This window comes from Parasteatoda tepidariorum, chromosome 3, assembly GCF_043381705.1.
Source record: "Parasteatoda tepidariorum isolate YZ-2023 chromosome 3, CAS_Ptep_4.0, whole genome shotgun sequence".
Lineage (NCBI taxonomy): Eukaryota > Metazoa > Arthropoda > Arachnida > Araneae > Theridiidae > Parasteatoda > Parasteatoda tepidariorum.
In genome coordinates, this window is record NC_092206.1 from 10,605,463 (window position 1) to 10,617,657 (window position 12,195).

Below are 12,195 nucleotides of genomic sequence, written 5' to 3' on the forward strand. Positions count from 1 at the left end.
ACTATAAGGACGTCTACAAAGTGGAGACGATTGGTGATGCCTATATGGTTGTAAGCGGATTGCCTATCAGAAATGGTGACATGCACGCAGGCCAGATTGCTTTTATGGCCTTAGAGCTATTAGAATCCATACGCGCATTTAAAATAAGACATAAACAAAATGATACATTGAAGTTGAGAATTGGTATTCACACGGGTAAGTTCATTTATTTCGCTCTTTTCAGACATTGAATGTTTCCATTAAAAATATGTTCAATAAGGTGTTAAATCATATTGAACTATTCTTTCGTCAAAAGTCTGTTTATATATTTAACTTGCAGTTATTACTAACATTTCTGTTCAATTCAATACTGTGTGTTATTAAGACGTAATGAATCTCGTGCTTTGATTTATAACATCCACAAAATTTCTATTGTCTGCAATTTTCTTTGCTGTTTCTTTAACGTTGAATTAAGTTGGGGGGGGGGGATTTCTTACTATTGCCGCCGTGCATCGTTACTTATGTTTGGAATATACATCATTCTGCAAAAAAAAATTTCTCTTTAATTTATGCCGCGTATTTTTTCGGAAACTCTCTACGCTATTTTTTTTTATCAGAATGCTTGCTATAAATTCTTTGGTAATATTCTTGATACTATTCTTGTATACAGCGTATTTTTATATTTTATAACCGTCGTTGAACAGCCGACCCAATTTTGGGTTCACAACTACGAATGTTCAACTCCGTAACCTTGTAATTTTCAACAAATTGCAAATGACCAAATCCAAATTAGGGGGAAATTGCCTTCGTGGAGGACTTTTTGATGGAACTAACCCGCATTTGCGTTAATGGAGAGGAATACCATGAAAACCACCCACGATTAGCCTGACCGCAAGGGGGCACTCTAACTCATGATCCGTCTACCACCGACGATAATTTACGTCAGCACTGTGGTCAATGCTAGCCGCATGAGGAATTCGCATCGACCAGCCTTCGCTGGGATTCGAACCCGGTTCACCTCATTGGAAGACGAACCCTCTATCCCCTGAACCATCATGGCTCTGTAAAAAGCGCATTGTAAAATTCCCATGATAAAATTCTTGCGAAAGCTAAGGTAAATATTAGTTTTAATTTAGTTGAAATGGAAATATTATTGTTTGTTGCAATATGGTTTCTTGTTAAAATAATAAGTAACAAAGTGAACACACTTAACATAATTTTCCTTTTCTTTAGAGAGTGTAAAAATAAAGTTTTACATATTGATGTTTTTCACATTGTATTTTATTTACTTATTTAAATTTAGTTGTATCGTCTCTTTTTCATTTTTAAAAATACACTGATTTATTTAAAAAAAACAAACAACGGTAAGTTAAACGGATGGAAAGAGGAGCATTGGAAATTTATAATTATATAGTCGCATAAATAGTTGACAAACGAAACGCAAATCTACAATCCCTCACCAAATTATTAGACGCACTGTAAGATTCTCTGTAAAATCTTAATTATCATGTGATACTATACAGCTTTAGTGTTTTTACGCGGCTGAACTTGTTCATGTTTGTGCATTAATTGGTTAACATTGTAATGCAATACGTTAGAAATAAATACAAATGAGAAGCATTAAAAAAAATCTCCTCTATGAAAGCCCATAAATATAAGACTACTGCATATAGACTCGTGCAAAACATGCCATTATTAAAACACTACAGTGCGTATAATTATTTGATCTAATTATTATAACAGACTAATATAATGCTTGATATAATAAATATTCTATATTTATATAATATATCGTCTAATGTATCTTATCATTAAATTTATATTATATATCAGGGGTGGCGAACCTTTATACACCAACGTGCCATTTTCTCTAAAAAATTGCTTATTGAGATCATAGACGTGCCGTCAAATAATTTTGACTTCGTGATTTTTGGGAAAATATTGATACTAATTACAATGAATTCAAAACTCTTTATTTACATTGAGAAAANTATTGAAACTAAATACAACTAAATAAACAACAACAACTAAAACAAATAACAACAACTACTAATAACAATAACTAAATAAACAACAACTAAATTCCATTCGTTTAGCATTGCGTCATATGTTGTTCCTACTAAATCGAAGTAGTTGTGTTTTTTTCATATTATACCCAATTGTCCACTAATCTTCAGATTTCCTGCTATGTTTTAAAAAACTTTATTTGTGAAAACCTTCAGCGTGGCGGACGGCTGGCCGCCTTAGGCGGCTAGTAGTTAATAAACGACACGCAAATCTGCAGTCCCTGGCCAAATTATTAGACGCACTATAAGATTCTATGTAAAATCTGAATTATCAGTTGATACTCGACAGAATTATTTTTTGACGCTGCTGAAGCCGGTTTGCACTTGTTTACGTTCGTGTATCAATGGGTTAACATTGTAATGCAATACGTTGAAAAGAAATACAAATAGGAAGTATGTGAAAAATCTCATGAATAAAAACCCATTACATGTATGTTTAAATATAAGAGTACTGCCTATAAACTCGTGCAAAACATGTCATTATTAAAACATTACAGTGCGTCTAATAATTGGGTCTCATTATTATAATTTACTCATATAATACCTGATATAATAAGTATTCTATATTTATATAATATATCGTCTAATTTCATCTAATTATGCAAGAACATGAACAAGTGCAAATCGGTTTCAGTCTGGTAAAAACAATAAAGCTGTATAGTATCACCTGATGATTAAGATTTTACATAGAATCTTATAGGGAGTGTAATAATTGGGCCTTGGGACTGTAGAAACTGTTTCAGGCTGGTAATAACTTACTGAGACACTTTTATTAATTATTCAAACCAATATTTGTTTGTAGGCCCTGTTTGTGCCGGAGTTGTTGGCTTAACCATGCCAAGATACTGTTTATTTGGTGATGCTGTTAATACAGCATCAAGGATGGAATCCAATGGCCAAGGTAATTATGTGAAAAATTATTCTAAATTTCACTTTTTAGATCCCTGTTTTGATCCCTCTTTAGGCTTTTAAATTTTCTGAATATATTTCCGAGTTCTGAATATATTTCCTAGTCTTAAAAGACCAGAGAGTCTTCAGATTGTGTAGCTCGTACGAAACAGCGCATATTGGCTTAAAATTTATTCGAGAAAGATTATAAAATTCATTCAGACATTCATTAAAATCTTCAAACGCTCGCTGTTGGATGAAAAGTTTTCCGGTTGAATGCAGTTAACTGTTCAAAATTAGTCATTATTTCAATAAAAGATTCTTAGGATTTTTGCTTTATCATGGCTATGTTTAAGGCGGAATCATGAACAGTTGGAGATATGTGGAAATATTTTAATTGATCATACGGGTACCTTATCGGAACATTTACTAGAACCAACCGTACATTCCCGCTTTCCCCATATCTTGTTCAAATTTTCAATCTTTAATAAAATACTTTTTAATCATCCACTTAAGTTCAAATACATTTTTTGAAAACTTATAGTAGATGGCACTTGATGTTAATGCAGTTTTTCAAATATTAATTCATAGATTAAATTTAATTAACTAATATTAAATTTATAGGGGACAAAAATTGTACTTATTTAATAAAAAGTAGCTAAAATTAAATTTTCCTTCGTTGACCGAAGTAGGAATTGACTTTGAATTTGTTTTTAATTTTTAGATTACTTGTTATGATTCAGGTAGCATATGTTTATTAAGGGTACAAGGGACGTTGAAATTCGAATAAAATGACTAAATTTTCACTTTTGAGATTTTACTTTATATTTGAAGTAGGAATCATGAGCTTTAAATTTAAAAAAATAATAATTAAAATCTGATCATTTTTCACCGAGATATAAGCTTTTTTAGTATGACCACGCCCCTTTGCAGTTGCATTTTGCGTAAGTTTGCAAAAGAAGTGTTTATCTCCAAAAAAAGATTAGAGCTTGGCGTTATTGCTGCAGTTGCAGAGTACAATTTAGGTTATGTTGAGACATAAAAATTAAAAAATCAACATATTTATCTGAGCTCTGTAACAGTTGCTGAAAGGAAAGATTGCAGGCGTGCAAGGCAGAAAAAGCGAAAATCCTCTCAAAAATTCAAGGAAGAGAAAAATTCATGAAAATATAAAAAAATATCATTAGAAAGGAAATCAGTTAAAAAAGAAGGGTTGACATATTCTGCAGGAGAATTTTGAACATTAAATTAAGTGTTAAGAGTAATATATTTGAAATATGTTCAAAAATGTGTTATCACATCTTTCTCGTTTTCTCCTTCAAGTATTGTAATAACATTGTTATTTTGGATTATTTTTCATTTGAATATTATTAAAAACTATATTCTGATGAGGTTAATCATAAGTATTTTACACATATTTAACTCATTAAAAATGTATTATTCAAGCAAAAAATAGTGTATTATTGTGTGCAAATTTTAAAACTGGCTTTTTCTCAAAATCAATATTCTGGTAAATTTTGTGTTTTCGAAATGCTCCATACATTTTAATTTTTATCTGTTTTTAATAATACATATTTCAACAAATTGCTCGTTATACATGTCTAAATGAAAGTTGCGATGTATTATAGGTTTAACTCGAGTAAAAAAAATTATTTAGTCACAAATGAAAATTCTTATGTAACTATTTTAGTTAAAATTATGTGTTTTTTAATATTTCATTATTGTTTTAAAATTAAATTTGTTTAAAAGTTATGAATTATCGCAACTTCTTTTATTTAGAAATATAATAAAAATCTTGTAACAAAAAATTAACTTCCTACTTCGCTTTTCCGAACAAATGGAGCATTTCAAATATTTCCTTTTTTGGGTATTTTAAAAAAATTAAAATTTAATTTATTTGTAAACTAATTGAACAATCATCACCAAACTTCATGCTTAGTCTGTTTAAGATGCAACAACTAAATGCTGTAAATTTTAAAATTGTAGCTCAAAAAGTGAAAAAAAAATTTAAACGTCCCTTGTACCCTTAAATGCAAATGTATTAAATGTTATTTTATTTTGAAATGATTTTATATAGAATATATAAAATGAATAAATATTTTTTAAAAAGAAAAATGTTAAATGTTGTGTCTTCTGTGTCTTTTTAGCCCTCAAAATTCATATCAGCCCTCAATGTAAAGAGTATCTTGACAAGTTGGGTGGTTACCAAACAACTGAGCGAGGGTTGGTAAACATGAAAGTAAGACTTTTATTACTTTTGGATATCTTTTTTCTTTTTGGAAATCGTCATACTGAAATATGATGGCTTTTTTATTATTTAAAAAAAAAGTTTTTATTATAGTGCTGGGAGTTGTTTTAGTATTTTAAAAAATACACAAGATATAAAATATTATAGATTTAGCTAATTTTTTTTTTGAATTTCTTCGTCATTTTTATTGGGCTTTTTTGTGTGTAATTATTGAAGCACGTTAAAACAATTCTAATTTAAAGTCTACGAAGCTTTATTTTAACCAGAGAATAACTGCAATTTAATGCTTCGATCCATAAACCATTGTAGTATGGTATTTCCCAAATATACACAAAGATCAATCAAATTAAAGATTATTATTGACACTAATTATATTAGTATGGCATTATACTAAATTATTATTAATCAAACATATTATAATTGATGAGTGAGACTGATAAATATACTAATCAAGGTACAACCTGTTAGGGTGCACTTCACAGTTTATACATTCATTACACCTGGATGTCTTTTAAACGTATGAATAATACTTTGTAACCTAAACAATAATTACCTGAACAAAGCCTTAAGACCAAACAAAAATGAAATAGATAAAAATGAAAATTGTAAAAAAAAAAGTATTTTTAGTCTTCCCAGTCATGTTTAAAGTTCCAGCTAGAAATCTCGCCAAACTAGGTTTGTGGAAGATATTTCGGGGAGATATGTTGCAACCTTACAGAGCGTCTATTTTTATTTTATTTCATTTTATTAAAAACATTTTAATAAATTTGTAATAGTTTAAATTGTTTTTAATAATAAAACAGCAGCGTTGATCCCAATAATAATCGCCAACTTGGCGAAATTTCAAAAAATCGCCAAGGGTGGGCAATTCTAGGATTTTACCGTATAGTGTAGCGACAGCGGGTGTTCCATGTAAATCAGAATCTGGCATTGTTAAATTTGTACTGATTTTTTTCCCCATAAACTTTATGATATTTTCATTTAAAGGATAATAATACACTATTTAAAAATGTAAATTTTGTGATCAAAAAGATAAGGAAAATTAATTATTATTAAAAGTTAATATTAAAATGTTTCAGTATTAGAATTTAATCCATTGAAACGCCATTTGGGCAAATGAGAATACGCATATTTATGTTTATTATTTCCTCTAACAATGAAATATAATATTTCTTCAATTTTCGACAACTAATATTAGCCTGCATTTTTGTTTATAACACGTTTTGCTTCTGCACTTAAACATAAGTTTTGAGGGCTTTAAGGATATTTAATTTTTTCTTGTGGTTTCTTCAGCTTTTATTTTTTAAATTCATAAAAATGCTGCAATGACAGCATATGTTATTAACTGAAGGGGATTTTATTTTCGCTCATAACATATATTTTTTCCTTTTTCCTTCGTTTTTTATTTATATCACGTTCGGGTCACCATTGAGGGGGATTTTATTTATCGACCATATCAACCTTCATCTATCAAAAGTTAACTCAAAATAGAATCAAGTTAACATGTCCTATATACTAGTGAATTTATATTTAATATTTATAGTGGTAGTTACACCACGAAACTAAAAAAAATGGTTTTCATCAATGAAATTTCATATTTTCGAAAATTTTCTCTGAACCACATAACACAGGTGATTGTTTACAAACCACTCCTTAAAAATTTGCTAACCACTGAAAAATATTTAAAAAGAAAACACGGTCCAATTTCGCGAGTTGTTAGTGATTATGCATCCAGACAGACTTTCGCTTTTATATATTAGTAACTTTTATATGATTCACTGCATGTAAACTATATGTACCGTGAATGTAAAAATACGCTTAAAGAACATTATTTTTACGCAAATAGTGTTAAAATACGTACTAGAACTGCTTAAAAACACAACTGAAATAAAGTACGAACTAGAACATAATTAAAACACAGCTCTGTTGAAAGAAAAAACTTCTAATACTAACGTTAAAAACTCAACAATTTTTTTAAAATCTTAAACATAACAGTTCTATCAAAAAATAAACATCATACTCAAGAACAAATCCAAACTGAAAAACATCGGTGGCGTAACTAGATCACTTAAAAAATACAACAATAGCGAAGGCTCAACTAGATCACCCATCGTTTTGTAATTTATTATCGTTTTCAAATTCCAGAAAAATAAATGATCTAGTTCATCGCTGTTAACAAATAGCATTTCTAGCACATAAATTAAAATACACTTTTAAGTAACATTCAATTTTCTTATTTCCAGGGCAAGGGTGAGATTTTAACATATTGGCTGGAAGGTCACGTTAAAGGACCAAAGAAACGAACCAACTCTGCCGCGGAATCTGTCCTGCCACTCTTCAACGTCACCAGGGAAGAAAATGCAAAAAGACTGAGCCCCAAACTTGCTGATCCCACAAGACGAGGGTCTATGGCTAGTCGCAGGAACAGTTCATTTGTCAACAATTCAGAAGAACCTCCTACTTCACCCGGTGGCGTCCCCGTTTTCTTAAGGCTGTCATCCACTGAGAGCCCTAGATCTCCAAAACGCATCCACTCATTCGGCAGAGGAGATCCGGCAAAACTGCTCAAGATCCACACACCAAGCAACAGCAGCTGGTACGGCAACGCTTCAGCCAGCAGTTGTGGAGATCTACAAAAAATCGGCACCATTGTCGTGACACCAGAAGTCGAACTCGGCCCTGTCCCTAAAGGCATCCGCAGTAAGCCGAAACTCGAGAGCATTGGCTCAGAAGACTGTGATGTGTGCGGACCTGAACAGACATGCAACGCGTGCAACAAAACGGCCGAATCGAATAAAAAGAACGGGATGCTCAATTTAGACGAGTCGATGCGTCCTCTGTTAAGTCATTCCAAAGATGGGAAGGTGGGTCTGCTTCTGAGTACTTCAGAAAAATCGTCGTCGTTTCTGAAGCCACCTGTTTTGAGAATACCATCTAAAAAATGGAGGTCGTGCGATGAAATTATTTTACCAAAAAACTCAAAGAACTCATTGAAAGAATTCTTCACTGGGCTTTTGGGAAACAAAACCCACGAGTCTGAGTTTAAGAGAGCAAATAACTTTTCCCTGGCTGTTGAGAAGGAGGAAAGTTTGGTATAACATTATGTCATTTAAATGTGATGATGTGCGTTTTTTAGACACCTTTCTTCGACTGCCATAATAGGAAGATTTCGCAAATTTATGCTAGCTCCCGTACGTTAGTTTTTAAGTAACTGCGCATGCCTCAATTCTGATGAACTGTGCATGCGCCCGTGAAAAAATACCAATCTTATGTAAAAGGAAATATGAGATTTTGCAAAAATCCATAAGTTATAAAAGCTAACGCAGTGGAGTATTTTAACTTTGACTAAGAAATCAAAACAAGAATTTACAATGGACGTAGATAATCTCTTCGTCCAACTAATTGTTGTAATATCATATCACACTATTCATTTCTAAGTTTCATCAATATATTTATTCAAATTCGCATTCCATATCCACGTTTTAAGCTCTAGGGTAAGCTATAAACAGCGCGCTTGTAGCTTTGTCTCTGTAGCGTTAATCACTCCAACGTAACTTAAAGATAAGTAGCATCTGAAATGAACGCGAGCACATGCGCAGTTGAGTCAAATCTTATGTACGAGGGCGTGCGGTCACTAACGTAAAAGTGCGAAATCTCCCTAATATTATTTTACGGACGCATTGATGTACTGTGCTTACTTAGTTATAATCAATTGCTCAAATTATTTTCAGGATATGGACTGAAAAACACTTTTATTTCAACGATCTTTAGAGTACGGAAAGGTTGTATAGGGTGAAGAAATAAAACTAGAATTTTCGATGCAAGAAAAAAAAATTGAAATTTAAATTCTAACGCAGCCTATGTATATTTATATTTTATTTTTTGTCTGTCGGTCCGTTCTCTTTTCGCATATGCCAACTTTATAGCATGGATAATGTTAAATCCGAAACTGCTCTTTAACACATTCTACAGAACTTACATATGCAATAAAATAAGTACAAACAACCACCTCTCCGTGATTGCAATGCGTGAATGTTTCTTTTTTTCTTAATTTAATTGCTTCTATTTCGTTAGTTAATTCACTATTCGAATACAGTTTGTGAACAATAATGTTTTGTTAAGCTTTCTGCTACTTTCAAAATTACCCCAAAAATGAGTAAATTTTAATTTTAAAAAAAGTAAACAATTTTTTAGTTTTTATTTTCATTCTTTTTGTTTAAATGTTTCTTTTCGTTGCACCATATACTAAAGGGAAATAAGTGCTTTAATATTGGTTTGTGATTTGTTTTGCGCATTCTTTAAAGGATTAATGACTGCTATTTGAGGCTGATATATAAGTAGGTATTTATTTACGTCGCACTAGAGCTGCACAATGGGCTATTGGCAACGGTTTGGGATATATCCCCGAGGATGATCCGAAGACATGTCTTCGCAATTTTGAGTCTCCTCTTTGGTAGCTCGACTACCTGCCTTCGAAGTCGAGCACTTTACGATAGAACTGTTTAACGAGGACCGATGCCGCGTACTCTCGGTCCCTACCTGCTTACTGACAGCAGCTAGTAGTGCTTGACTTCGGTGATCTACTGGGAACCGTGTCTTTACCATCAGTCCACTGAGGGACCTACTGAGGGTCCTGAAACGCATCTTAAACAGGTTTTTGTTTAATTTCAATTTTATTTTTTGTGTAATTTTATTTCTCATTACTTTATACAACTTTTCTCGTGCGAAAAAAGTAAAAATTTTTCCTGTCGAATTGAATTTTTTTTTTTACGTATTTTTTCTTTATTTTAATACATTCGATAAACCTTTAGAAATTGCAGATTTTTGTTATTTTGGAAATTGTCTGACTGAATTTCAATTAATTTATTCTTCATCAAAATTGCAAAAAAAAATAAGTGTTTTTCGGTCCAATTAATTAAGCATTAGTAAGTATTTATAATATGTGGTGTATTATTACAGAAAGAATACACGGCAGCTAAGGTATAAAAGCATGAAAAAAAATCAGCTCTCTTTTTTAAATTAAGTGATAAATAATGGCAGTAATATATTTTTTCCAAATATTAAAGTTTTGTAAACAAATTTTGTTTTAACTATTTTAGAAGATTAATAAAAAAGTGAAACTATTTTTCTAACTCGAAATTTATTAAATCTCAAATGGAAACCAATTTAAGGTAAACACAAAAGGGAAATATGCAACTATATTTAGACATCTATGCAACATTGTGTTTTTCTTACACCTTCTAAACCATTTTTTTTTTAAAAATTTCGTCTTTAAAATTTTTTAAAATGTTCTAGTCATTAGTAACAAAGTTTTAAACGAACAGATTACTTCAAAGTTTTAAACAAACATAAGTTACTTCAATAGTTTAAATATACGAAATGTTTATATAAGTTACTTTACATAAACCTTTCATATTTGTTAGAGAGAAGAACAAGCTTAGAGAATAAAAAAACTTTATTTTGCAAAAGAGTTGTATTTTCTAATACGCAATAAATATCAATATCATTATTCTAGTGCATGCGTTGCTGTTAAATTTTTTTTAAAGGCAGATTGAATTTTACACACCATTATATAAAACGTTATTAAAAAAATATTATTTGTATCCGTATTTCCATGAGACTACATTATATTACCTGGGGATTTTTACATTTGTTATTTTATTAAAACAAACATTTTACAACTGTAACTGTTAAAGTAGAAGTAAAGTAAATTAAATTTATAGTTTTTTGTTGAAACTGTATTTTATGTCCTTCTATTCACTTTTTCGTTTTATTTTTAATGTAAAAAATACTCTTTAATAATCTGGGAAATGCATTTATAATTATATTTTTCACTCAATTTTACGGGAAAATGTAAGGAAAATCCAATTGTATTTTTTGAAAATTATTGATTTTGTGATAATGATACAGAAAATAGAACAATTTAAGTCTGATGTATCGTATTGATCACCTTTACTATTTTTTTTTAGAATTCCATCAAATAAAAGACCGTTTTAAAACGTAGTATTTAAGTGAGGAAAAAATGATTTAAATGATATTGAAAGGAACCAAATCTCAACTGAAGAAAACCAGTTTGATTGCTTGTTAAAACTTGAAGGTATTTTAATAATAAACCTTTTTGCTTCCTCTAACAATGGAACAGATTTTGTTTTTATACGTCAGTTATAGATTTCAGTAATGTTTTTCCTGAGTTTATTTGAATGTCCTAGCGTGTTTCTGTCTGAACTAATTTTTAACAATGGTTTAAAAAATATGCATTAATGGTGGGCTACAGAAAACAACTTGTACATTAATTTTAACAAGCCTTATTTACTTAATATGCCACTTTAATGCCAAAATCACTTCATTTAGTCATATCATGTTCACATATATTGTATTAAAATAATAAATATGTCGATTATTCACATATCATTTTGCAAAATAAAACGAGAAATTTGTTTGACTTTATGCAACACTTATCTCTCCATTGTACTAATAAAGGAAAGCAATATAACTGATATGCAATTTCATCGTCATTCATAAGCTTTGTATTCTGTATGTAACCTTGTCCTGCGTATATTTAGAATATACTTATCACTTTATCCGTCTTCCAAAGTGACCACTGATTATTTAAAACAGTGTTTCCCAAAGTGTGGTACGCGTACCCCGGGGGTACGGAACAGTTTAGCGGGGCTACGCGTTCTTATGCGAAATATCTTGCAACAAGCGAAAATTTCAAAAAGAAAAAATTTTAAAAACGAAGCTAACCATGAAAATTTTCGATTACGTATTTTTCTATTGGCTATTTTTTGCAGAGTTAACAGTTAATAATTAGTGGTGTCAACAGCCAGTTGTGATTTGTTCAATTTTTTTATAGTAAAAAATGCATTAATTTTTCTATAAGTGGTACAAAGCGTTACGAAAAATTTAGAAAGGGTACACAAAAGTCATAAGTTTGGGAAACACTGATTTAAAAGAATATTTTTTGTGAAAACACAATTTTTCAATTTGGTTGTTACTTTATACTCTCCTTTA

General features: G+C 30.7%; 1 protein-coding gene across 1 annotated transcript in view; it reads left to right on the forward strand.

Moving 5' to 3' along the window:
* LOC107454842 (receptor-type guanylate cyclase Gyc76C) overlaps nt 1–10,917 on the forward strand; it is a 216,790-nt gene extending 205,873 nt beyond the window's left edge. The window contains exons 19-22 of the mRNA XM_043048989.2: nt 9–195; nt 2,848–2,946; nt 5,081–5,172; nt 7,425–10,917. Coding sequence (XP_042904923.1) covers nt 9–195; nt 2,848–2,946; nt 5,081–5,172; nt 7,425–8,279 — 1,233 coding nt within the window. The 3' untranslated portion in view covers nt 8,280–10,917. The remainder of the gene's footprint in view (nt 1–8; nt 196–2,847; nt 2,947–5,080; nt 5,173–7,424) is intronic.
* The last annotated feature ends 1,278 nt before the right edge of the window (nt 10,918–12,195 follow it).